The 27644-nt window shown below is 49.5% G+C and overlaps 1 protein-coding gene across 3 annotated transcripts; it reads left to right on the forward strand.

The window, feature by feature from the left end:
* The first annotated feature begins 534 nt into the window (after window positions 1-534).
* On the forward strand, window positions 535-27214 carry ADORA2A (adenosine A2a receptor). Of its 3 annotated transcripts, none has more exons than XM_082203315.1 (3): window positions 535-586; window positions 17819-18577; window positions 24481-27214. In XM_082203315.1, exons 2-3 carry the CDS (start codon window positions 18228-18230, stop codon window positions 25517-25519), a joined length of 1389 nt encoding a protein of 462 aa, XP_082059441.1. In that variant the 5' UTR covers window positions 535-586; window positions 17819-18227; the 3' UTR covers window positions 25520-27214. The 3 variants fall into 3 exon arrangements, with proteins under 3 accessions (XP_082059441.1, XP_082059442.1, XP_082059443.1); XM_082203316.1 differs by having other exon boundaries at window positions 542-586; window positions 17782-18577; XM_082203317.1 differs by having other exon boundaries at window positions 545-586; window positions 17822-18577.
* Window positions 27215-27644: the final 430 nt, after the last annotated feature.

Here is a 27644-nt window from a genome sequence, read left to right on the forward strand (position 1 = left end):
ATGTAATTTTCCCCCCTTTGAAAACTTAATAAATATATAATAAAAAAAATAAGAAGAACAACCGTGGCCGAGGTGAGCTTCCAACCGAGGATCCAAGTTCGCTTTTCTGCTGAGCCAGCTGCAAAGGAGGCTTGAGTTGCGGCAAGGCTCCCCTCTGCTGCTGAGGAAATCCCTGCAAGTAGAAAGCCAGCACTACAGGCCACGTCCCTCCTCTTATTCCCCGCGTGCCCCTTTTGCTTGCGCGGGATGGGGTGCTAGAGGCGCTCTTCTGGGTCCAACCCCCCTGCCCCGCCCCACAGAGAGCCAGGAGCTCAGTGGGGCGCTGGCCCCTCTTGTCAGGCGAGGTCCCAAAGGGCGTCCCGGCAGAGTCCCCACCACCGAAGCGCCGGTCTGCCTGCTGGGGGCGCCCTTGTCGGGAGGAGGCGCGCCCCTCCGAGGCGGACCAGGGGCCGCGTGGTGCGGCGGCGGGCCGGCAGGGGGCGCGGCGGCTGCGCCTCGGCGGAGCGAGTGGCGGGCTGGTCCCGGGCGGCGGCGAGGCGAGGCGGGCGGAGTCGGCGCGGAGCAGCGAGCCGGGAGGAAGCGGCAGGTGAGCGGGCGTCGGGGCTTCGCGGGACTTTGTATGCCGGGGAGGGGGCGCCGTCTCCTGCCTTCCCAGGCGACGGCAGGACCATGCTCTCCATAGGGGGGGAGTTTGTGGGACCCCGGAGGCAAAGTTCCGAGGGCAGCGGAGCTGCTTCTGCCTCTGCCTCAGTTTCCCCTTTGGCGAGGCCAGCCCCAAGGCCGGCTCTCGCTGGGGAGAGGCTTCGCTGGTTGGGGGGGGGGGGCTGGATCTTCCCGCACAACAGCCCTGAGAGGGAGGCTAGGTTCAAGAGGGGGAGTATCCCAAGGGGAGCTTGCCCCCCCCTTCCCTGTCGATGGGGGGGGCAAGAAAGCTCAGGGCCCCCTGTTTGCCGACTGTTTCTGGAGGAGCCTCAGTCCGGAGATCCGAGTAGGGCAATTGGGGGGGGGCGGATCGGTCCTCAGCACCAAGGGGCCCTATCCTGTGAGGGTCCAGAGATCTGATTCGAGAGGCGATGATGAGTAGGAAGCAGAGAGCACGTGAAGAGAAGTCTTATTGGGGGGGGGGGTCGTCTAAGGATGCTCCAGGGCCGGGACCCCCGCATGGTCCGGGAAAGGGCTGCTGTTGCTGCTGCTTGGTTTTGGCGCAGGGCAAGTTCCTGAGACCACCCAAGTTCTGGGTCTAGAAGGGGACCTACAGGGCAGACCCTGAGGGCCTCCCTCCTTGAGGAGACCATGGGGTGGGATGGGATAGAGGAGTACCCCAGCAGGCATGCAGAAGGGTGCAGGGTCTTCCCAGCTCAGAGGATAGCAGAGCCACAAGCGACAAGTGGAGCTGTTCTGAGGTCAGGATCCTGCAAAGCCACTTGCTAGGCCTGGATAGGAGGCTTCCTCAACCTGGGACCATCTAGATCATAGAATTGTAGAGTTGGAAGGGACCCTGAGGATTATCTAAGTCCGACCCCCTTGCAATGGAAGAATATGCAGCTGTCCCATATGGGAATCGAACCTGTAACCTTGGCATTGTCAGCACCACTCTCTAACCAACTGAGCTGTCCGGGCTGATCTGTTTTACTAGCCTTCACAACATATGGAGGCACCATTTTGATGTGTAGACAGGACTGATTTATATGGGCATCATGGGCTTGGCCAGGGGAAAGGCAGGGAGGGGCAGCTGACTCCCCCCCCCCCCATAATCAATAAAAATGCATAGCAAACTGAGCTTCTGCCCCACCTAACAAAAGGTCTGCCCCCCCCCTAAATCCTGGCTACACCCATGGCAGCTTCTTCTGCTTCCAGCACCAAGAAGCAGCAGCTGCACAATGGTCCCCATTTCAGGGTCCGATCCTGGGTTGCTCAAAGTTTAGGAGCCTTCCTAGCTCAGTGACAGAGCATACAGAGGGTCTCAGGGTTCAGTCCCCTGCGGCATCTCCACGTAGGGCTGGGATAGCCCCCCTGCCGGAGAGCTGCTGCCAGTCAGTGTAGGTAACAGTGAGATACGCAGAGCAAAGGTAGGAGGTGCCTTCCTGTGTTCCGTTGCTGCTTGAGTGTGGCAAGCCTCAATGCCATTGCTCTCCATCTGCGAAATGGGCCCATTTGGGGACAAACCTGGCAGGGGGGTTGTGAGGGTGAAGCTTTGCAGAGGTTGCTGAAGTCCCATGCATCATGGAGACATCCATGGATCCTTTAAGGGAGGAGGGAGTCCAGGTGGTACATTGCACTGAATTCATTACTCAGATTGAAGCATAAAGTGCCTGTGGGTCTAGTCTAGGGGGTTCTAGACAGTTACCTTCCAGTAGACACCCCCCCCCTTTCCTCATGGGTCTTCCTCATCATCCTTCCAATTTCCTTGCAGAAAACAGATCCTCCCTCTGCACAGTGCTTAGCAAGCTAGAGGAGACCTGATATTCACCCAGCAGCTCACTCTCCTGTTTTAGTTTTTGCTATACAGTGGTACCTCAGGTTACAGATGCTTCAGGTTACATACGCTTCAGGTTACAGACTCCGCTAACCCAGAAATAGTGCTTCAGGTGAGAACAGAAATCGTGCTCCAGTTGTGCGGTGGAAGCAGCAGGCCCCATTAGCTAAAGTGGTGCTTCAGGTTAAGAACAGTTTCAGGTTAAGAACGGACCTCCGGAACGAATTAAGTACTTAACCCAAGGTACGACTGTATTTTTGTAAAGTAAATTTCTGGGTAAAGTTGGCTTTTGCTTGTCTCCGTCCTCAGTAGCCTGAAAGTTTCCTAAAACGCTGGTGCGCAATGATGCCTTTTGCTGTTTGGTGAAGCTCTTGGCTTAAGGGAGGAAGAGGATTGATCCTGCAGAGAGGCGATCTGGTGGCCAGGGCCATTGGTTAAATCAGGTGGATAGGAAGTCAGGGCTCTCAGCACCCTTCCTGGCTGGTGTGTGTGTTTGTGTTTGTGTGTGTGTTTGTGTGTTTGTAGGAAGACCAGGAACCAGGGGGAGATGCGGACAGTAAGTAGAATGTATCTGCAGCACAAGGAGTTCTGTGCTTGTCCTGGGAAAGCTGGAGATAGGCAGAATGGATAAAGCAAAATCTTTTACTGGACCCGAACCAAAGAGTCTAGTGGCCCCTTGAAAGATTAATGTGTTTATTGTTCTCTGAACTTTTTCTCAGCAAAATCCTTCTGCCGAGAAGAGTTGGGGCGGTGTCAGAGGTGCGGGAGAGAGAAGATGCATTGTATAGTAAATCAATTAAATAGGGTTTTTTTTGGGGGGTTGCAAATAGTCTGGGTTTTTTCATGAAAGAAGCCCCCTGCCCCCCCACCAGCACCACGCTTGCCACCTCTTTCGGATCGTGTTCCGCAAATGGATTATGCCAGGCAGCTGCAGACAGCAGGAAATGGGGACGAGGCTGCAAAATTGGATTAGGGTGGTGGAAGAGTCTCTGGGATTGAATCTCCATTAAAAGATCAATGCGCTTAACTATCATTTTAATATAATTTGTTTAAGATTAAGAAACCCATTTTAATGTGGCAAATAGATTAGGCTGCAAGATGCCAAGCAGGCTGGCCCTGGGCTGGGGGGAAAGCTTCTGGGCTGGGGGTGCCGCATAGGGGAGGAGAAGGCTGTTTCCCTGCCCCATGGTTCAGACAAGGTGCGGATGTTCATTTATGGCAGGGGTGGAGAGGCTCAGGCCTGATGGGGAGAAGCAGTGTTGGCCCCCAGGCATCTCTACCCTTCCCAAAGCACTCTCCCAAGAACACACGCCCTCTTTGCCAGGCTACACCCTTCCCTGGCGGTGTTTTGCATCCTCCTTGGGTGCTTGTGGCTGACTGTGCTAAGGCCCCTTCCTTGCCGAGATGGAGAGAGGGTAGAATCATCTGATTCACACATGGGTGGAATGTTGTTGTTGTTGTTAATTACCCATCCATCACCCTAAAGTCCCAAGGTGAGGTGCATAAGTTAAAATACAGCAATAATTAAAAAAACAAATTTTCAAAACTTACAATTACAGTGGTGCCTCGCAAGACGAAAAGAATCCGTTCTGTGATTCTCTTCGTCTAGTGTTTTTTTCGTCTTGCAAAGCAAGCCCATTGAAGGATTAGCGGATTAGCGCTTTTAGCGGCTTTTAGCTTTTAGCGGCTTATCTGCTGATCGGATCAGTTGATAAGAGGCTTAGCGGCTTAGAAAAAGGGGGGGGGGAACAAGCAGGAACTCGCAAGAAATTGTCGTCTTGCGAAGCAAGCCCATAGGAAATTCGTTTTGCGAAGCACCTCCAAAACGGAAAACTCTTTCGTCTAGCGAGGCATTCGTCTTGCGGGGCACCACTGTACTAGAAAAAGCCATCACAAAACATAGGGGCAGGTCCTGAAAATACGCATCTTGGGTGTCAGAGGTGCACTGACTATACATCAGGATAGACCTTTCTGACAGTAAGAGCTGTTTGACAGTGGAACGGACAACCACAGTAGGTGGTGGAGTCTCCTTCCTTGAAGGTTTTTAAACAGACCTTGGATGGCCATCTGTCAGGGATCCTTCTTTCGCTGTGATTCTTGCATGTCAAGGGGTTGGACTTGATGACCCTTGGGGTGCTTTCCAACTCCTCAATTCTCTGCTGCTGTGATTCTCCTCCGCCCCAGTGACTGATTTAGGGGAGTACGACTGGTTTGGTTTCACTGGGCACTGAGCCTTGGGGGTGCTGCCGGGAGGGCCACAACTATGATGTAGAATGGAAAGTGAGTGGTGTTGATGAGGGGGCCACTGGATTTTGGCATCACACAGGGTGCTTCTGAAATAATAATAATATTAATAATAATTTATTATACCCCGCCCATCTGGCTGGGTTTCCCCAGCCACTCTGGGCGGCTTCCAATAGAATATTAAAATACAATAGTCTGTTAAACGTGAAAAGCTTCCCTAAACAGGGCTGCCTTCAGATGTCTTCTAAAAGTCTGGTAGTTGTTTTTCTCTTTGACATCTGATGGGAGGGCGTTCCACAGGGCGGGTGCCACTACTGATAAGGCCTTCTGCCTGGTTCCCTGTAACTTGGCTTCTCGCAGTGAGGGAACCGCCAGAAGGCCCTCGGCACTGGACCTCAGTGTCCGGGTAGAACGATGGGGGTGGAGATGCTTCTTCAGGTGCATTTGAGACTCCAGGTGGCTTCATATGCAGAGTCATGAACATTGGCCCTCCTCTGCCTCTACCTGTGGGCCAAAAGGCTTTTTTTTTTACCCAAAGAGGAGCTGCTTGCCAGCAGTGAAAGTGGGCACGCCACACTCACCTTGAAAGCAGCAGATTAGCTGCTGGCTGTGTTTGTTTGTTTGTGTGGTGGCCTTCTTCCTGCTCATCAAATGATCCACCTGATGATTGGGGAGTGGGCAGTTGTTGTTGTTGTGAATTGCATTTATATCTCACCTTTTCCTGCAAGGAGCTCAAGATGACATACATGGTTCTCTCCCTCCCCACAAAAAGCCCTGGGAAGAAGGTTAGGCTGAGAGGCAGTGACTGTCCATGGTCACCACCCAGCGAGCTTCAAATGGCTGAGTGTCAGGATTTGAACCCTGCTCTCTCCCATATCCTGGGCTGACACTCTAACCGCTACACCAGTTTGCATCTCCATCTGGGTGTTGAGCTAGGTGGAGAAGGTCTACTTCATTTCCCCCCCCCACTCCTGCCCAAATTTGTGGGGTCTTCCAGGGTGGAGGTAGAAGCATTTACTTGGGACCCCTGCACCAGGAGTTAGGCACCCCCATGTCCTAAAGCCCTGTGGATGTTCCTTTCATTGGAAACAATAAAAGCGGATTAAACTTTAAGCCCACAGGGTGGGGGAGGGAATTGACGAAGTTCTAATGTTCCTGAAGCCGTTCCAGTAGTTCTTTGGAAGGCTAAACTCAGGTGGAAAAAAACAATTAAAAAGGACAGTAAAAGTGTAAAGAATATTTAGGCAGCCTCAGGTAGCTAAGTGCCCACATTGCAGCTGAGAAGCTGATGGTGCAAGGGTGAGGCTTGTGCAGCCTGTTTACTTGGGTGTAAGCCCCTCTTCTTTTCTTGGAATTTACTCCTTGGCCTATTGCAGGATTGCAGGGAAAACGCCTAGTGTGTTTCCTGCGGTCTCTGAAGAACCATCAGAGAGGATCAAAACTGTGGCTCTGTGGGGGGCCCTTTGGGAGAACATTCCTTCCCAGTGTCCAGTGATGAGGCTGCCAGTTAGTCCCAGTATTGGCAGGTGGTGGTGAGAACGGGGAGAGTTTGAACCCAGGGAGGCCACATCTGCAGCTCGCTCTCCTGAAGAAGGCTTGGCCGCTTGTGTTTTTTACCCCCCAAACATATCCTCTCTCGTAATCCCATCTAATGGCTTCTCTGAGAAGCTCAGGCGGCCGGCCTGAACCACAGTGAAGGCTGGTGGGAAAGAGGGACAAAGCTGACCTCCTGATGGGGTGCTCAGCCCCTGGGGAAGGAGCAGGAACCCCCCTGCTGCAATGGCAAAGCGGTATGGGGGCTTGCTCAAGGCTGGGCAATGTATCTGAGCTGCTTCTTCGATGGGGAGGAAGCAGCAGGAGCCGAGATACATTCCAGACATCGTGATATACAGTGGTACCTTGGTTCCCAAACAGCTTGGCTCCAGAACAAATTGGTGCCCGAACGCCACAAACCCGGAAGCAAGTGTTCTGGTTTGCGAACATTTTTTGGAAGCTGAACATCCATTTCAGCTGTCAGCATTGTTTCTGGGGCCAATCAGCCAGTCAGAAGCAGCGCCTTGGTTTGCGAATGTTTTGGAAGTCGAGTGGACTTCCAGAACGGATTGAGTTTGAGAACCAAGGTACCAAGGTATCAGCATATTGTGGTATTTAGCTGCTGATATATCACGATGTTAGGGACATGGGTGGCGCTGTGGATTAAACCACAGAGCCTAGGACTTGCCGATCAGAAGGTTGGCAGTTCGAATCCCTGCAATGGGGTGAACTCCCGTTGCTCAGTCCCTGCTCCTGCCAACCTAGCAGTTTGAAAGCACGTCAAAGTGCAAGTAGATAAATAGGTACCGCTCCAGCGGGAAGGTAAACGGCGTTTCTGTGCACTGCTCTGGTTCGCCAGAAGCGGCTTATTCATGCTGGCCACATGACCCGGAAGCTGTATGCCGGCTCCCTCGGCCAGTAAAGCGAGATGAGCGCCGCAACCCCAGTGTCGGTCACGACTGGACCTAATGGTCAGGGTTCCTTTTACCTTTACCTGTATCACGATGTTGAAAACCAGGTATCACCCAGCCCTACTTGAATCCTGCTTGTGGGTTTCCCAGTGGGGCATCTTGTTGGCCATTGTAAGAAGAGAATTCTGGACTAGATGGGCCATTGGCCTAATCCTGTCGGCTGTTCTGATGAGATGGGAGCTACTTCTGTTGGGGATCCTGCCAACCTCAGAAAGCCAGTGGGGCTGGCACTCTCCTGCTGCTCCTCCCTTTCCTTCCATTGAAAGACTCAACAGAATATTCATCGTTTGGGGCCACGCTTCAAATTGTACATTCTGCTTCCCATCCATCATGGCTCCTGCACCCTGTTTCTGAAGGGTCAGCTCCTCTTGCTGTTATTCTAGATTTGTTGCAGCCACAGCCTCCACGAACCTGATACCGTCAGGATGTTTTGGACCACAAAGTCTGGAGGGCATCTGGTTGACAAAAGCCGAGCTAGAATGTAGGAGGCCGCCTTATACCTTAAACCTGTGCATGTAAAAAGGGGGTTTCCCTAAAAATAAATACGTTTCTAGTCCTCAAGGTTATGAATAAAGGAAGCTGCTTTATACTGAGGTCCATTTAACACAAGTGTTGTCTATAATGACTGGCAGCAGTGCCTCTCTAGGGCTTCAGCCAAAACCCTCATCCAGCCCTACCTGGGAGATGTCATTGGGGATTGAACCTGGGACCTTCTGTATGCAGAGCAGCTGCTCTGCCACTGAGCCACAGCATCCTTGTGCCTTGCTCTGCCCTGAGCTGTGGAGAGCTCCCCTTGCATTGCAGAACCCCCCAGGAAATGGGCACCACAGCAGAGTTTCATCTGAGGACACAGCAAAGCACCAAGTCAACGAAATTGTGGGAATCTGGACAGCTAAAACCAATCCTCTCATTTGTGCCTCCTCGTTTGCATCTGTTTCCCGAAGTGTCGCCGCCGTGAGGGTTAATTCCAGCACATGGCTGCTCTCTGTGTTAATTTGAGGGAGGATCCTTGCCAAAATAATCAGGCTGTACAAATCCCTGCCGCGACGTAGCATTTATAAGTGCTAAAGGGAAGTAGCGAAGGAGCGCAAATTGCAACAGAGCTTCGGGCGGCATCCAAATCGTCTGCAGGCTTCAGAAGCTGCGTTTCCGAAATGTGGTGTTTTAAAAGTCTCTGTCCCTGCTGAAGCTGGCAGTCAGCTGCAGGAGATTGCTGGGGCCATCAAGCCTGGCTCTGTCCGTACATACAGTGTGGGGAAGAGAGGGAGCAGGACATCTGGGGCCTGAATGCGGCCCTCGAGAGCTGGGGTATACCTAGGGGTTGGCCAGGCTGGCTCCTGTTAAGGGCACAAGCCCCAAGTGTGTGTGTACAAAATCATGTCTCCCCACTCTGGCTTGGAGTGGCTAGGAGCCTGTCCACGTGCTCCCAGGTTGCTCCTTCCCTGCTCTGGGAGTTGCCTAGGATTGCCACCTGTCCTGTATAATACAGGATTGTGTCTTATTTCAATGTAAAATGCTACTGTTTTGTCCCATGGTCTTCTCTCTCCCTCTCTCTTTCTCTCTGAGAAGTTAGGGGTCCTCTCCAAATGCATGTGTTTTAAAGGGTATTCGAAACGTCATGCATTTAAGCTCTGGGTAGCCCAGTGCAGACAGATTTACAAATTCACGTGTATGTATGTGACAAATTCCAAAGGGGCCATCCTGTTAGGCTGTAATTACAGAATTGTAGAATTTGTAGAGCTGGAAAGGACCACGAGATGCCATCGAGTCCAACCCCCTGCAATGCGGAAATATTTTGCCCAACATAGGGCTTGAACCCACAACCTAGATATTAAGAGCCTTATACTCTACCGACTGAGCTAGAGAGAGAACTTTGCAATGGATTGCTCTGAAGTCACTTCTGCACCATATAAAAATCATCCACCAACTGCCCTGCCTCGCCCTGTCCTGTATTTTGCCAGAACAAAAGTGGCAACCCTAGAGCTGCCAGGCATCAAGGGCACTAGGGATGGGGAGGGGGGCACCCATATAGCTCCTTGCCAAGCATGCAAGGGAGCCTAGGTACACCTCTGCTTGAGCATCTCTTGCCAGCCCTGCCCTCCTCAATGGCTGGAATGTGTCCTTGAACTATGATGGTGCCCCTGGCTTGCAGTGACAGAGGATGCGGAAAACGTGTGTGCAGAAACATCTTGCTTTTGTGTGTCCTATTGCTCCACCCACTTTCCCCCTGGCCTCGCCCACCACCTGCACACGGCCCCTGAAAGGTTCCATGTGAGGGACTGTGGCCCTCAGGCTGACGAAGATTTGTTTAGTAAGTTCACTTCAAGGTCAGCGTTGCCCCACTTGCTTCCTGGGTCTTTTACCTGCCGGCAGCAAGCACCTTCCTGTAGGAACCTTGCTTTTTTGGGAAGAAACACCTGCAAGGGAAATGGCCTGTGATTAATACTTCATTTCCTCTGATTACTGGAAATAGTCAGGTCTCCAAGACACATCAGAAGTGCACCCAATGGGAGAGGCAGCCATAGGGTTTATGCTGTGCCTCGGTGACTGTGGTGATTAACAGCCGCAGTTTCCAAAGCTGTCAATCAAGGCATGCTTGAAGTTTTGAAAGGGGGCTGCTAGGTCTGCGCCCTCCCAGCCACTCCGTGCTTCTCCAGACATCAGCCCTGCCCTTGCAACTTGTGTGAGAGGAAACAGGTTGGCGCTTTGGAATGGTCTCTCTAAAAGCACATGGGGTCAAACGACAGAGGAACAGTTCGGCACCTGCTCTGAGCTCCTTTAGGGGACAACTCTCTGCAGCACCTGGGAAAAGTCCCGAATGTGTTTCATTTGCTTGATAGCCTCTTATAATAATAATGATAATAATAATTTATTATTTATACCCTGCCCATCTGGCTGGGTTTCCCCAGCCACTCTGGGCGGCTCCCAATCGAGTGCTAAAAACAATACAGTGGTATCTCGGGTTACAGGCGCTTCAGGTTGCAGACTCCGCTAACCCAGAAATAGTTCCTCGGGTTAAGAACTTTGCTTCAGGATGAGACCAGAAATCGTGCTCTGGCAGCATGGTGGCAGTGGGAGGCCTCAGGTTAAGAACAGTTTCAGGTTAAGAACGGACCTCCAGAACGAATTAAGTTCTTAACCAGAGGTACCACTGTACAGCATTAAATGTTAAAAACTTTCCCAAACAGGGCTGCCTTCAGATGTCTTTTAAAGAGAAGATAGCTGCTTATTTCCTTCACATCTGAAGGGAGGGCGTTCCACAGGGCGGGCGCCACTACCGAGAAGGCCCTCTGTCTGGTTCCCTGTAACCTCACTTCTCCCAGCAAGTGCACTCAGAGCAGAGGAGGGATAAAAGGAGCCCGATTTGAACACCTGACCCCATTCATTTGCCTTCAGGGGCTTGGGAGCACCCGTCTCTCATGGGAACAAAACGGAGAGCATTCCTTAAGGATGGGGCCAAGCCTCCGAAAGCACTCTGACTGTGACACCTCAAAAGATCTCTTGCTGTATTCCAGGGAAACTTTTGTTTGTTTTTTTTTAAAGATATTTATTAAAGTTTTTAAAGTATAACAGTAAAAATGAAAAATAAAAAGAAACATACAAAATAAAAACAGTTAAAAAACACATTGATTTTCCATAACATATCTTCCTTACACTTATTTCCCCGGACCTCCTCGTACCTCCCTTTTTTGTATTCCACTTCAGTTTGTTAGTTCAGCAAATCCTTACCATTAAGCTTTTACCCTTTTGTAAACCTTTTTTCCTATCTCTTAAAGCATTACAGCTGGAAACCACTTAGTTTCTATCCAACATCCTTCTAGCATTCATTAATTTTACAATAAAAAAATATTCCAGGGAAACTTTTGAGGGTTTTTTCATAGAATCATAGAGTTGGAAGGGATCCTGTGGGATCATCTAGTCCAACCCCTTGCAATGCAGGAATCTCAGCTAAAGTATACATGGCAGACAGCCATCCAACCTCCCCGAGGGAGCCTGTTCCACTGTCAAACAGCTTTTACTGTCAGAAAGTTTTTCCGTATGTCTAGTCAGAATCTCATTTCCTGCAACTTGAAGCCCTTGGTTCCAGTCCTACTTTCCAGAGCAGGAGAAAACAAGCCGGGCACGCACAAATTTTGGTACCAGGGCATGGCACCCATGACCCCAAGCACGCACGGTTGCCAGGCCAAATTGGCACTCCTCATTTCAGAGCTGGAAGAGACCCCATCTAGTCTAACTTGCCCAGCATCCTGTTCTTGCAGTGGCCCCAGGGATCCTTCCAGCAGGGCCCGGATGCAACAGCAACACTCTCCCCACTTGCGATTCCCCAGATAACTGCCATGATTCAGATGCCGTCTGACCGCGGAAGCTGGAGCAGAGACATTGCATCTGGTAGCCCCTGGTCGCCTGATTCCCCACACACCTTGGCTGGGCTCCTTTGCCTCCTGTCCTCTGTCTCCAGAGGAGCTGCCTGCTGCCAGTTGCATTACCCAGTGGAGAGGAGACAGTTTTGTTCTCCAGGGCCCAGAGCAGCCATAGAACAGCCTGTTCTAACCGATGAAAAATGGGCAGGGCGGGGGCAGCGGCAACAGGTTTGCGAGGAGCACAGGAAATGGATTTTAATAATGAGAAGTAGGCAAGAACATTGCCCAGGGTAACAAGGAAGCCTTAACCGCATTAAGAAGGCTGGAAGAGGAACGCTCTTGCCAGCTGCTTTCTGGCCTGGGATGATAACAGGGTCGTTCCCTCCCTTCACCTCGCTCTGTGAGAAATGTTGGGCCCTGTTGGAGCAGGCGTCAGTTGTCAAGTTGTTCTGAACTGAGCCATTTCGATGATGGCCACATGCCACAAACCTCTCTTGCGTCTCTCTTCCCACCCTATGTCAAGCTTGGAGCAGCGTTAGAAACTCAGGTATATAAACTAATCGCCAAATGGCACCTTAAACCAGGGTTACGGTTGCCGCAATGGAATTGTCTAGGCGCCATTTCCCCCTTATGAAATTGTTTATTACAGTGGTACATTGGGTCAATAACTTAATTCGGTCTGGAGGTCCGTTCTTAACCTGAAACTGTTCTTAACCTGAGGTACCACTTTAGCTAATGGGGCCTCCTGCTGCCGCTGTGTGATTTCTGTTCTCATCCTGAGGTAAAGTTCTTAACCTGAGGTACTATTTCTGGGTTAGCAGAGTCTGTAACCTGAAGCGTATGTAACCTGAAGAGTATGTAACCCAAGGTACCACATTATTATTATTATTATTATTATTATTATTATTATTATTATTATTAATATTTTAAAGGGGAAAAAATTCAGAGTGGTTTACAACAAATTCGAACATCAAATCAATAAAACAAATTCAAGCTTTGAGGGAAATGTTTCAGATCCTTCTTGAAGTGCCATTTTGCTCTCCCCGTATTTATTTACCTACTTAAGATATATAGCTGCCCCATGGCAGAAGTACTGTAGGAAGGCAGTATGATGTAGTGGTTAGAACTAGGACCTGGGAGGGGCCAGCCAGGTGGAGATGTCAGTCGCAAGCCTGGCATCCGGAGATCTCCACGTGGAGGCAATTGGACCCACACCAGTCACAAAATGTGCCTGGCCCCTGAACACTAGCTTGAAGGTGCCGGGTTTTTATTTTTAACTCACAAACTTATAGACATGGAGAATTGGTAGGTACCCTTGGGGTCATCCAGTCCAGCCCCCTGCAATGCAGGAATCACAGCTCATGGATGTTAAGTTGTTGGTGAACATATCGGACGACACAGCGATTCTTCAGACAGCTCTTGTTTATTCACAGGCCAGGACAGAACTGAACTGAAGGGTTCAGTCAGCCTGCTTATATAGAACTCCAGTACAGTGGTGCCCCGCAAGACGAATGCCTTGCAAGACGGAAAACCCGCTAGACGAAAGGGTTTTCCGTTTTTGAGCAGCTTCGCAAGACGATTTTCCCTATGGGCTTGCTTTGCAAGACGAAAACGTCTTGCGAGTGTTCCGATTCCCCCCCGCTTCCCCCCTTTTCCTAAGCCGCTAATCTGCTAATAGCCTTTTAGCTGCTAATCCGCTAAGCCTTTAATAGCCGCTAAGCCTTTAATAGCCGCTAAACCGCTAATAGCGCTAATCTGCTAAGCCGCTAATAGGGTTGCTTTGCAAGACGAAAAAACCGCTAGACGAAGAGACTCGCGGAACGGATTAATTTCGTCTTGCGAGGCACCACTGTACAATGTAACTGTAACAATTTTCTGAAACTATCCAATCACTGAACATCACCTTTGATTCCTTATTTGCATAACTATCTACAGTATCCCCCTGCTGGCCCAGGATGAGAACTTCAGTACATAACAATGGATATTGTGGAAATGGAGTCTGCCACTAACTAGAATCTTCCCGACTGGTTTTTCTGCAGTAGATATGAGATTAAAAGTAGATACGAAATTTAGCAGAGCATAAACGCCACAACGGAGCTTGCTCCTCCTTGACTTTTCTGTTTTGCTGAAATAGCAAGACTCAGCGGGTAGTATGACTTTGCTAGTCCTACTCGGAGTAGAGCCATCCGGGTCTGTTGATTTCAGTGGTTCTGCTGATGTCGGATGCAGCCCTAAACAGAGCTTATTTATGAACTCAGACAACTTTTTATATCCCACCTTTTCGCAGGGCTGGAAGTGGCTTGCAACATTGGCAAATGTGAAAAGGAAGAAAGAAAATCTAAGAGTAAAACAGTATGCAGGGGATAATATCTGTTCTAGCTAAGCAGCATTTGATCTATGCAGTGGCGTAGCGTGGGGGGTGCAGGGGGGGCCAACCGCACCGGGCGCAACATCTGGGGGTTAGGGTTAGGGGGCGCAAATCCATGGGTTAGGGGGCGCAAATCCACGGGTTAGGGGGCGCAAATTACTTGCCTTGCCCCGGGTGCTGACAACCCACGCTACGCCACTGGATCTATGGAGCAGGGAGAGGAGTCCCTCATGCAAATTAAGCACATGTCTCCATATTCACAGATACTCTTGGATATACAGTAGTACCTCAGGTTACATACGCTTCAGGTTACATACACTTCAGGTTACAGACTCCGCTAACCCAGAAATAGTACCTCAGGTTAAGAACTTTGCTTCAGGATGAGTACAGAAATTGTGCAGTGGCGGCACGGCAGCAGCAGGAGGCCCCCTTAGCTAAAGTGTTGCTTCAGGTTAAGAATGAACCTCCGGAACAAATTAAGTACTTAACCCGAGGTACCACTGTATTTTATGTCACCCTAAAAACTGAGGCCAGCCAGCGGAGTGTTTAAAGAGCCCCAAACCCTTGATATGCCTCATGCTGTTTTTGCAACTTCTGCCCAATTTTCCACACGTACAGTGGTACCTCAGGTTAAGTACTTAATTCGTTCCGGAGGTCTGTTCTTAACCTGAAACTGTTCTTAACCTGAAGCACCACCTTAGCTAATGGGGCCTCCTGCTGCCGCCATGCTGCCGGAGCACAATTTCTGTTCTCATCCTGAAGCAAAGTTCTTAACCTGAAGCACTATTTCTGGGTTAGCGGAGTCTGTAACCTGAAGTGTATGTAATCTGAGGTACCACTGTAAACAGAATAAGGAAGCAGTGCAGCTTCTGCAGTGGCGGCCATTCTCTGCTGTTGCCAAAGAGCACAACGATCAGGAGATCTTCTGTCTCCAAGTGGGATTAAACTTCAGGCCTAAACTCCAAGGACAGCCTCCCAATGAGTTGAGCTCCCAAAGATCATGACCAGGTCATGGTGATTTCTCTGTTTTCGGACAGCACAGACAAGTCTGCCATTGGCAAAGCCAGGATAAGCCTTAACTTGGCGAGATGATGATGGTGGCATCATCATGATTTAAATATATTTGACGCTTTTTACCCTCCCAAAAGCAACTTACAAAAATACCATAAAATATGCAAAAACGCTACAATATTGGATGCTTCCGGACTGTCGCTATGTTAGGGTGGGATTAAGTGACTTATCAGAAAATTCAAGTTGCACAGTTAATAGTTGAGCTGGAGCTCTTGCGCAACAAACCCACTCTTCCTGCCCCACCCACCCCAAAGATCAGATTTTTATGATTTGTAAAGTGAAGGGGGAGCTGCCCTAGAAAGTGTGGGCTAGGGCTTGCTTGACGTGGCATTGTCTAACCTCCCTGCAAACAAATCAGGTATAAATCCTCAATAAGTTGTTTGTTTGTTAGTGAGCAGTGTTGATGGCAAAGAGCAAAGGATCATGGGTGAAGGGAGCTCCCCAGATTCCTGGATCCATCCTTGAGCAATGCCCTAGAAGTTCAAGGAAAGGCCCCTGGATAACCCAGATCACAGGAATGAAAGAGAGACAGGAAGAGTGTGTGTGTGTGTGTGTGTGTGTGTGTGTGTGTGTGTGTGTGTGTGTGAGAATGGGCCCCTGTGTCAAAACTCACCCCACCACCACCATACACCGCTGCAGGTGGTTGTGCTGGTGGGGTGAACTGTATTAGACACACCGTATTTTTCGCTCTATAAGATGCACCAGACCATAAGACGCACCTAGTTTTTGGAGGAGGAAAACAAGAAAAAAAATATTCTGAATCTCAGAAGCCAGAACAGCAAGAGGGATCGCTGCGCAGTGAAAGCAGCAATCCCTCTTGCTGTTCTGGCTTATGGGATAGCTGCGCAGCCTGCTTCCACTCCATAAGACGCACACACATTTCCCCTTACTTTTTAGGAGGGAAAAAGTGAGTCTTATAGAACAAAAAATACGGTATTTGTGATCCCATTTTACATGTTTTTAAAACTTTGCTTTTTTATTTAAAACAGCCGACATTCTTATAACCAACCACGGCAACTCAGAAACTGTAGAAGTTTAAATACACCAACACTGTTGCCATATCGATAACAAGATTAACAAATAAGCGCTGATAAAAGCAGTAATTGGCAAACAAGATTAAGGGAACAATATTAATACAAGAGCAACGGAGGTAAAATGCTGGCAAGAACAGGAAAAGGTTGTCTGGAAGGATGTGGGGTCGGGCTGTTTGGCCCTGGGGCGGAAGGAGGGCAAGCCTAGTTTGAGCTCAGGTCTTGGCAGGGTAAATCAGATGCATTGAGTTTTCTTCCTAAAGGGGATTCTGGAGGGGCTGCGGAAACCTGGACTATCCTGCCAGCTCTTTTGGGGGTCACTCTGCAATAAATTCCAAAGTGATGAGACTTAAACAGAGGTGCTTGACTCATTGATAGGTACAGCTGAACGACAGCAGGCTGTGTGTTGTGGCATTTGGCACAATTCTGCGCAAACCCACAGAGTCTTGTTCTGGGTGAAAATTCCATGGGCCTGAGAAGCTCCACTTGGCTTTTCACAAAAGCAAGTTTCCATCCCTCTTGGTGCACAAGGCCTTGGCTCGTGGCCGAGTGGTTTCCCCGCTGCCTTGCTCTTTTCCCAGGGGAAACCTGCTCTTTCGTTCTAAATCAGAGCAAACAGCAATCTGCGGGGAACCCGATTGCTGTTTGCTCCAGTTGAGCACTAAAGAGCCTTTTCCCCCGGGGAAAGCAGTGGGACAAGAAGACGTGTGGATAAACCCTCAGAATAGATGAAGTATTTCTTCACGTAGTGCATAGTTTGTTTATTTATTTTTATTTAATAGATTTATATGCCAACCTTCGTCATAAGATCTGAGAATAAAATACAGGATCAAAATGAGGAAACGAGGAAAACAAACCAGCAAAACAACCTTCCCACAGACACATTTAAAAAGCTGTAGAATATTAATCTTATGGAACTATGGAACTCCCTCCCACAGGAGGCAGAGATGACTTTAGAAGGGGACTGGACAAATTTATGGAGGAGGAGGGCTGTTGATGGCTATTCCCCATGATGCCTATGCTTCCTCCCTCCAGTGTTGAAGGTGGTAATAATAATAATAATAATAATAATAATAATAATAATAATAATAATTTTATTTATACCCTGCCCTCCCCAGCCAAGACCAGGCTCAGGGCGGCTAACACCAGGTATAAAAACAATTGATTAAAATACAACTTAAAAACAGGATTAAAGTACAACATTAAAATGCAGCCTCATTTCAGTAGAAACTCAAATCAAAAACTTTTGGGGGATGAAAACGTCAAATCTTCACCAAGGCCAACTATCCAGACTGGTCCTACATGGGCCAGAAAAAAGCCAGGGAAGTCCCCAAATAGGAGTTCCATCACAGAAGGAGAAAGGAAAGAGGGGGGGGGATCAAGTTGATTCCAAGCCAAAGGCCAGGCGGAACAACTCTGTCTTACAGGCCCTGTGGAAAGAAATCAGATCCCGCAGGGCCCTGGTCTCAAGAGACAGAGCGTTCCACTAGGCTGGAGCCAGTGTTGAAAAGGCCCTGGCTCTGGCTGAGGCCAGAACTCCAGCTGTTGGGAACAGCAGGGGGGACGAGCGCTGCTGTTGTGCTCACACTCTGCTTGTGAGTTTCCTTCCCATGGGGGGCATCTGGTTGGCTGCTGTGAGAACAGGAGTCCCCTTTGGCCTGATCCAGCTGATGGGGACTCTTCTCAAGTTCTGTTTTACTTTCTGTATTATTTGTGTCTCCACTAGAGAGAATATGACCTCAATGCGTTACTCCCTTTTCCAGCAGTCTCTCTCCTTTCCGATGTGGGAGGGGACACACCCCACCAGCTACCTAGAATAAGAGATAACTGCCCCCTCCGAGGTGTCGTTACATTGGCAGGAAACGACTGCGAGAGCCACAGCCTTTCGACAGGAAACTTAATTTTCACACAGATGTTCCGTTGTTGAGCTGCCCCCACAAAGAGAAAAGGCGTCCATCCCATTGACTCTCTTGGAGACTTTTGCCCATGTCTTTTGGGGCCTTGGCTAGCTTTCCCAACTTCCCCGCCATGGGGATCTGAGCCAGCCCCAGCAAAGCCGAGAGCCGAGACCCTCTTCCTGGCGCCTGGGCGACTTGAAGTCTGTGCCTGCTCGCTGTGATTCTGCAGATATGGACACTGGATTTCCCGGCACCCTCTTGCCCGGCTCTCACCATGCTAATTCGTGGGCATAAAGACTTCCTGGCAGATGTGGTCTACATTGTCTTGGAGCTACTCATCGCGGTTCTGGCCATCTTGGGCAACGTCCTGGTCTGCTGGGCCGTCTGCCTGAACAGCAACCTCCAGAACGTCACCAACTACTTTGTGGTGTCTCTGGCGGTGGCCGACATCGCGGTGGGCGTCCTCGCCATCCCCTTTGCCATCACCATCAGCACTGGCTTCTGCGCCTACTTCTATGGCTGCCTCTTCATCGCCTGCTTTGTCCTGGTCCTGACCCAGAGCTCCATCTTCAGCCTCCTGGCCATCGCCATCGACCGGATTATCGCCATCCGGATGCCTCTCAGGTAAATGTGCAGTTGATGGCAATGACAACAAGCTGTGCTTTCTTTTCTAGGGGTAAAAGGTAAAGGATCCCTGGACAATTCAGTCCAGTCAAAGGCAACTGTGGGGTTGTGGGGCTCATCCCGCTTTCAGGCCGGTGTTTGTCCACAGACAGCTTTCCGGGTCATGTGGCCAGCAGGACTAAACCGCTTCTGGCACAACGGGACACCGTGACAGAAACCAGAGCGCACGGAAATGCCGTTTACCTTCCCGCTGCAGTGTTACCTGTTTATCTGCTTGCTCTGGCGTGCTTTCAAATTGCTAGGTTGGCAGGAGCTGGGACAGAGAAATGGGAGCTCACTCCATCAGGCGGATTCGAACCACCAACCTTCTGATAGGCAAGCCCAAGAGGCTCAGTGGTTTAGACAACAGCGCCACCCGCGCCCCTTGTGATTCTAGGGGTACTCAATGGTACACAGTACTGGCGCCTTTCCCCACCTCCAAGTGTGGCACTTGCTGTAAGAACTTCATCATGAATACCAGTGGTGCTAACTTCAATAAAATATGGGGGGGCAGGTAGGCCCCACCCTTCATATTGGATCACATGATGCGGCACATGCATACCATTTGAATGGCAATGCCCATCAATTGGAATGGGGGCAGCTCCCCATTTTATTGGAGTGGGAAAGAACGCTTGGCCCCTAGGAATTGGCTCCTAGGGTGAGTACCAGTACCATTTTTTTCCTTTGAAAAAAAAAGCACTGGTGACAGCAGGCAGGGCTCAAGGAGCACAGCTTCAGTGCAGAGCTTATTCCCTTCTCCAGAACTAGCAGAAGCAGAATAAATTTGCTGCTGAAGAAGTCTGAAGTCTGTCACCAACTTTTCATCCGTTTTAAAAAGCCAGCGGGTGATGCTGGGATCTGCATGACCGAAATCCCAGCTGGAGTTTTTGCTCCCCGCCACCCTGTCTGTTTGAGAGAAACGTCCGTGTTTCATAATCTCGGCTTTTCCCAACCCTCTTCGCTTGCTCTGAGCACGAGTCCCCTGAGAGCAGGGGCAGTCAGTCAGGGGGGCTGTTTGTAATGGCATGAAGCAGCCCCCTCCAGCGTGGGATAACAGCTGGGCAGCCTCAGAAGTCCACTTCACAGAGACTTAGCCCGCTCTGGGTCTTCTATCCAAGTCTCTGAGTGCCTCGAGCGCAATCTCTTCCTCTCCCCCATTGTGAGTTTTTAAATTTACAGTGAAAAGCTCAAGTGGAGTTTCCTGCCCTCTAAGTTTGAAGAGCAGCAGCAGTGGCTGGAAATGGATATACAGTTCCTAAGGGCCAGGGAGGGGAAAGGGAAGGTGCAGCCCTTTGCTGTCTGTCTGTCTCTCAGCTGGGTTGACTCTCACTTCTCATCCAAACCATCTGGGCGGGAGAAACTTCTTAAGCTGCAGGTTCAGGAAATCGGCTGCCAAAGGCTCCATCCTCGCAATGGGTGTAGCAAGGATCTATGCTATGGGGGGGGGCGCAGGTGCGGCGATACTCACCTGTCACCATCCTCTGTCCGGCTCTATCTAGCAGATTTGGAATGAAATGTCTCAACAACAGTTGTTTGAAATGACTTTCTTTAGACCCCAAGTGCTCAGAAAAATCTGTCAAAATCTTCAGCTGTTTGAAAACTAGGAAGGTTTTTTTTAAAAAACGAAAACCAAAACACAACGCCAGGGAGACCTTTTGTGCGATTAACGAGTACGTTTTGCAAAATTACAAAGAGCACACATTTTTCCATATTATTTTTTTTAAAAAAATCTAAACTCAAAACAAGTTTTCCTGGATTTGCTGGAAACCTTTTCAGCACTTCCTTCTCAAGTTCCTCCTTTTCTTTCCCCCAAGGCAGCCCTGTTTAGGGAAGCTTTTAATCTTTGATGTATTACTGTATTTTAATATTTTGTTGGAAGCCGCCCACAGTGGCTGGGGAAGCCCAGCCAGATGGGCGGGGTATAAATATTATTATTATTATTATTATTATTATTATTATTATTATTATTATTTATTATTATTATTATTTTGAGACACTGCCCTGTCATTGTCGACTTTAGCCAGGACTTCATTCTCCGCAAGATATGATCTACAGTAGATGCAGTGCATGGGTGAGCAAGAGAGATGACCAGTTAGACCCACTGCTGTAGTATCCTAAATTCTGATGTTCTGCAAAGAATGTCTCGCACATTTCCACGAAGGATGAAATGATATGCTACATTGCGTAGGTACAACAAATGCAAGCACTGACTTTTTCTAGGGAAATGCTCGCTATGTAGGGAGATTGTGGTATCTTAGCAAACATTTCAATTTCAAATATTATGATTATTTCTACTTTTAGTTAAGTATCTTTATTTATTTCCTTGATTTAGTGGGGGCAGCTGCCCCCCCTTGGCTGTGCCCATGATCCTCTCTGCAACTGACTAGGCAGTTTTGTTTATAGCTCCTATAAAATGTAACAGGGGTGAGAGAGGAATCGGGGGTGAGGATGGGGGCTCTGTGCTCAGAAAGTGGACGTTCCCATTACACACATGTGTGTGCATTAATTCATTCACCTTGTTCACGCGTCCCTGTCCTGCCTTTGCAGGTGGGATAAAAGCAGCCCTCTTTGCAGGGTCGTCGTGTAGGGAGGTGAAATCTCCACCCCCTAAAATTTATACACCATTTGATTGCGGGGAAACCTCAAAGCGGTTTACGAAAGATAGAACAATGAAATCAAGCCGGAATCACGACCCCGCTTTAAAACGCACAAAAGTGGAAATGCTAAAACAGATGAAAATGGCCTCAGCTTTATGAGCATCTGCTTAGGTTTGTCTGAACAGGGATGTTTTTAGCAGGAGCCAGCAAGAGTACAGTGAAGGCACCTTAAAGGTAAAGGTACCCCTGACCGTTAGGTCCAGTCACGGACGACTTTTGGGTTGCACGCTCTTCTCGCTCTATAGGCCGAGGGAGCCGGTGTTTGTCTGCAGACAGCTTCTGGGTCATGTGGCCAGCATGACTAAGCCGCTTCTGGCGAAACCAGAGCAGTGCACGGAAGCAGAAAGGCCCCTTACTGATCTCAATAGGCAGGGAGTTCCAATGTGCAGGTGGTGCCACACTAGGTATTATGTGCCAATTCACAACCACAGCCTGTTATTTTGAGCCTTCAGAGTGCTAATAATAATAGCTTCCCTCCCCTGCTGGGGCTTTCATTTGCCCTGGGAGAGAAGTCATCAGTGCAGAGAGAAAGAAGGAAATCCAGGAAGAGGGATGAGGATGATGACTGATGTTTTATTGGCTGTTTGTGAAAGGAATTTGGCCTGCAGAAGGGGCAGGGAAGGAGATGCAGGCCAGGCCTGTAACATCACGGAGACATCCTCTGTCTCCTCCCTTCCGTAGGCAAAGGATGGAGTGCATCTTGGTTGAAGCCCTGGTGGCTGCTGGAGAGCCTCCTTGGGAAATATAGCCAAATTGCCCTTTGCAAGCCCATGCTTTGGGGCCGAAACAGTGACTCATACATTTATAAATAACAACTACAGCAATGGCGGTCCCAGGGCAGGGAAGTCTCTGCAGCGCCCCTCAAACGTGACCTGTTGATTTTTGGCACACCGGCAGATTTTGCTTCAGAGCCTCCCCACTGTGGCTTCTGCACTGGCTTGTGTGGCTTTAGGCAAATCATTTCAAAAGGCTCCCGCCCCCTCTCTCACACAAGCATCCTTCCTTGGGGTCATAGGCTGGGCTGCAGTGATGTCACAGAATGTTCATAAGTAGTCCAACTGCTGAGTTGAAGGGAGCTGTCTGTAGCAGGCGGGACTAACACCCTGCTCAGGGGCCTGGTCTGATTCCTTGCCCCACAGCCAAGAAGTCCCTCCCACTCCGCACAGCCCCATTGATTTTGGGGGTGCAGCAAATTAAACACAGTTGTGGGATGGGCTGAGCCTAGCACTCTAGTGGTGGATGCAAATCGCCCATACCTGGTCACCAGGTGGTCAATTGATAAGCGGAGCTAGGATACCGAACCCCTTGCTCTAGAGGAATCAGCCAGGGAGGGGGTGCTGTCTGCCTGTGGGTGGGTGCATATCACAGTGGACCAAAAAAGAGAGCTCAGGCACCCCATGAAGCCTAGCTGATGGGATTTGTAGTCCAAAATAGCCAGGCAAGCCCAAAGCAACTGGAGGAAAGTAGGTGGAGGAATTTAGACTTTCCTTACAAGATATTTTCCTTCCTTTAGGGATGTTTCAGATGAGGAGGAGGAAGAAGAGGAGGGTTGGGTTGAGTGGACTTTGGATGCCCTCAGTAAACTGAGGGGCTCTGATGCCATCACCTGTGTTTAAACTACGAGGCAGGTCGATCCTGATAAATATTGGCAAATATTAGCTTGGATTGTGTCCCTCCTCTCTGGGTGCTCTCTTTCTCCTCCTCTTACCAAGTTATATAACTAATGCTATTAATTAAGTAAACATTGTTCCTTAATGGATGGATTAAGTACCGGCAGCTCTTGGCTGGATCTGAATCGGAAGTTGCAGAGGACAAAGTCAAATGATTGGTTTTCAGCTCTACATTCCCCACCACCACCACCACAAAAGGCATAAAGTGCTAATGGGATGTGGTCCCTTTACCCCACTTGTGCTCACCTGATGTCAAAGAGTTAAAAAAAACTATGTGGCTTTTTGCCAACGTCTGAAGGCAGCCCGGTTTTGGGAAGCTTTTAATGTTTGATATTATTATTATTATTTCTTATACCCCAGTCATCTGACCGGGTTGCCCCAGTAACTCTTGGCAGCTTCCAACAAAAATACACACAGAGAGAAAAAAGCACATCAAACATTAAAAGCTTCCCAAAACCGGGCTGCCTTCAGATGTTTACAAAAAGTCACATAGTTTTTTAAGTCTTTGACATTTGACAGGAAGAAGTTCCACAGGGTGGGTGCAACTACCCAGAAGGTTTCCTGCCTGGTTCCCTATAACACACCCTCCGACATTTCTCCGATGAAAATAGGGACGTCCCATTCCATATTGACAGTTTTACTGTTTATACCCCACACATCTTACTGGGTTGCGATTCTGGGCTGCTTCCAACATTTATAAAAACATAATCATTCAACATTAAAAAAACCACTTCCTTATACAGGATTGCCTTCAGACGGCTCGGGGGTCAGATAACTCCGTACCCTCCAACATTTCTCCAATGAAAATAAGGAAAAATGGGACATTCCAGGATCAAATCAGAAACCGGGGCAGCTTCTTTAAATCAGGGACATCTCTGGAAAATAGAGACACTTGGAGGATCTGCTTTAACCTCATTTCTCACAGAAAGCCCTCAGAGATAGAGCTCCATGTCTGGGCTGAATAATGGGGGTGGAGATGCTCCTTCAGGTAAACAGGACTGAGGCTGTTTAGGGCTTTAAAGGTCAACACCAACCATTTGAGTTGTCCTTGGAAATGTACTGAGAACCAATGTTGATTTTCTTTTTAATTTTGTTTAATTAATTTTCCAAATTTGTAACAAAAATAACATACAAAACACACAAAAGAAAACACATTACAATACTAAAAAGAAAAAAGACAAAAAAGCTTGTTACTTCTAACCTAATTTAACTTTCATTGTTAATTAACACCCTCCCATCAGATGTCAAAGAGAAAAATAACTACCAAACTTTTAGAAGACATTATTATATTATTATTATTAATTGACTTCCTCAAATCCCCCCTAATTGAATTTCGCTGTATCAACTTATAAGTTCTCCAAAATCATATTTCTTATAAAATCAACTCCTTCAATTTACTACCCTCTTCTCTTTTATTGGTATTCTTATCGCCAATGTTGATCTTTTAGGACCAGTGTTACATGGGTCATAGCCTATTTTGCAACTCGCAACATCACCAGATCCTACTGTTGACTTTCCTTGGCTCTTCTCCTTCCAGGTACAACGCTTTGGTGACGGGCTCGCGGGCGAAAAGCATCATTGGCATCTGCTGGGTCTTGTCCTTCATCATCGGCCTGACGCCCATGCTAGGATGGCACAAGCCTGCCTTGGGCAACCAGGGTTCCTCTTCCTCTTCCTCCTCCTCCTCTGCTGGGGTGTGCACCAACGAGTCCTCTTCCTCCTTCTCGTCCTCCCCCTCCACTACGACCCCTTCCGGCAACTGCAGCAGCGACATGTTGGCCTGCCTCTTTGAGTCTGTGGTCACCATGGAATACATGGTCTACTACAATTTTTTCGCCTGTGTCCTCACCCCGCTGCTCCTGATGTTCGGCATCTACCTGAAGATCTTCATGGCCGCCCGGCGGCAGCTCAAGCAGATGGAGAACAAGGCGACACCTGGGGAACGTTCCCGCTCCATCTTGCAGAAGGAAGTCCACGCAGCCAAGTCGCTGGCCATCATCGTCGGGCTGTTTGCCTTCTGCTGGCTGCCCATGCACACGGTCAACTGCTACATCCTCTTCCGGCGGGGTTGCGGCCGCCCTCCCCTCTGGCTGATGTACCTTGCCATCATCCTCTCCCACGCCAACTCTGTGGTGAACCCTCTGATCTACGCCTACAGGATCCGGGAGTTCAGGCTGACTTTCCGCAAGATCATCGGGCAGCACATCCTGGGCAGGAAGCAACGCTTCAAGGGGACCACAGCCAGCCGGAGGTCCTCTGCTCACGCGGAGGAAGACGGCGAGAGTGCCGGCATGCAGATCACCAAGTACGCTCTGAACTTCTACGCCGGAGGGGACTTGGATGGCATCCACAGGGACGGGGATTGGGGGAAAACCAAAGTGGGCATGGAACTGCGCCAGAGCAAGAAGGTGCTGGCCGGGGAGGCAAATGGCCATGCAGCCCATCCCTGCAAAAATGGGGATCTCTCCAAAGCCTGCAGAGACATGGAGCTGCTGAGCCAAGAGCTGTTGGCCATTCGGGACTCTTATGCCGCTGACCTGGAGACTTCGGCCGTAGAAGCCTCTGATGGGTCCTGAGGCCCCCTCAGGATGCAACGCGGCTGGAATGAAATCTTCCCTCTCCCCAGTGGTCTGCTTTTGTTGCAGCAAGAAGGGAGGGAAAGAAGGAGAGAAGGGGAGGGCAAAGGTTTGGGTCCTTGCAATGGAAGGGGAGGGGTCCCTGACACAACTGACAGAAAGACCTGAAGCGGCCTGGGGAGAAGGCAGGAAATGGCCAGGGGGCTTTTCCCCAGCCAAAGGTCAAAGGTGAAGATGGGCGGGACACAGAGACACACTTCTTGTTGCCTTTGGAAGACTCTGCTGGGGGAGGGCCCACGGCAACATCCGATGTTGCTTGGGACATCTGTGGCTGCCTGTGGCCACAGCCCAGTTGTACCAGGAGAAAATGAAAGGGTCAATGGGAAGGTGCTTCATAGTGCTGAGGGGCTGTGATTCCTGCATTGCAGGGGGTTGGACTAGATGACCCCTGGGGTGCCTTCCGACACTACAATTCTATGATTCTGTGAAGAGCAGAATGGGAAGTTTTTTGCTGGACACCCAGCTAGGGTGATGCCAGGCTCGTTCCTGGAGCTGGCGAGAGAGAGAGAGAGCGTGGGAGAGGACATGGTTTGGAGGCATTAGAGACGCGTCTGTTTGTGTAAAATATTGAATAGGAAGCTTTATGATGCGATTTTGATTTTCCTCTGGCTGCCATAAGTCTCCTTGGGGTCTTCTGCAGGGCAGGGCAGTTGCCTACTTAGCCTCTTCCGCCAGGCCGTCTCCTAGGTAGGGTCTGGCATGATGGAAATCAGTAGGTGACTGTGCTCCAGTTTGCTCCCAGGGCACGGGTGCCTTTGAGATGATTAGGGGGGTGAATTTGCTCAGCAAAGAGGTAGCTTCCCAAGGGACCACCTGCCTACAGGTGGCAAGGAGTGCCTGCACGGGTCACCCACAAAGCTGGCCCAGCACAGATCTACACACTGAGAGAGTCCCTGGGACTCAGCCCTAGAACCATCTGGATTTGAACTCAGTGCCTATATGAGAAACAACCCAGAGGGCTATTGCTTTTAAGGCCCAATGCCAGATTTCTCCCCAGAGTTGTGTCTGCTAGCCTGAAACATCTTGGCAACCTTTCCAAACGGCTCCCAGATGCAAAACTCGTCTCTCTCCGTGCCCCCTCCCCCCCCACTTGTGGTCTGGCACCTAGCTGAAATCTGCCAGGCAAACCTGTTTTACAAGCAACTGCTGTTCTTCTCGGTGAAGGCGACAGCACCACGGACTGTTGAGCATCAGTCGAGCAGTTGTTGTTATGGCGGCCAAGCTCTGACATGACAAAATGGCAGCCTTGCATCGAGGAGGGCTGGCTGGGCTTGTCTTGGGGTTTTGTACACAGAGTCAGAACGGGCCTCTCATTTCAACCAAAATGGTCACCCACTGAAGAAATGTGAAGGAGGACCTTCGGCAGGTAGGAGGAGGAGAAGGCAGAGATGGGAGAGGGCGCTTGAGGGGGCAGGGGTAGAGCCTTCTCCCTGTGACCACACAAGGAGGGCTATTCAGTCTGGTGCATCACCCATCCTTCTGAAACCGTCCATCTTCTAGTGTACACTGAATGTTTGCCCTTTGTTATTGTCATAGATCATGCTCTGTGCCCCCCCCCATTTTAATAAGCTTTTGTTTCTGTTTTCAAGCGGCGTAAAACTGATTTTTTTTTAAAAAAATAAAACTAAAACAAATGGCGACGTCTAAGTTTTGCAATTTCCATTAAAACCATCTCCCCTTGAATGCATTCTCTTGTTCCGGTTTCTCATGGCTGTGCCTGGAAACAACTGAGGCCTGTGGATAGAGGGTGGTATACAAATTTAATTGACAACAACAACAACAACAGATTCATAGCCTCTGCCATGGGACTTTACAAACTTCCTCAGTGTGGCTTGCCAGGCTGCCTTTGAGATCTAGGAGTCTTGGTTGACCACAAACTTGACATGAGCCAACAGTGTGACGCGGCAGCTAAAAAAGCCAATGCAATTCTGAGCTGCATCAATAGGAGTATAGCATCTAGATCAAGGGAAGTAATAGTGCCACTGTATTCTGCTCTGGTCAGACCACACCTGGAGTACTGTGTCCAGTTCTGGGCACCACAATTCAAGAAGGACACTGACAAACT

The sequence above is a fragment of the Podarcis vaucheri genome, assembly GCF_965113315.1.
Source record: "Podarcis vaucheri genome assembly, chromosome: 16".
NCBI classification, from domain to species: domain Eukaryota; kingdom Metazoa; phylum Chordata; class Lepidosauria; order Squamata; family Lacertidae; genus Podarcis; species Podarcis vaucheri.

What these genes read in the sequence shown, in the direction of transcription:
- ADORA2A (XM_082203315.1), top strand. Translation starts at nt 18,228, where the DNA reads ATGCTAATTCGTGGGCATAAAGACTTCCTGGCAGATGTGGTCTACATT. An exon ending in GCCATCCGGATGCCTCTCAG is followed by an intron (nt 18,578 to 24,480) that starts GTAAATGTGCAG and finishes TTCTCCTTCCAG; the next exon opens with GTACAACGCTTTGGTGACGG.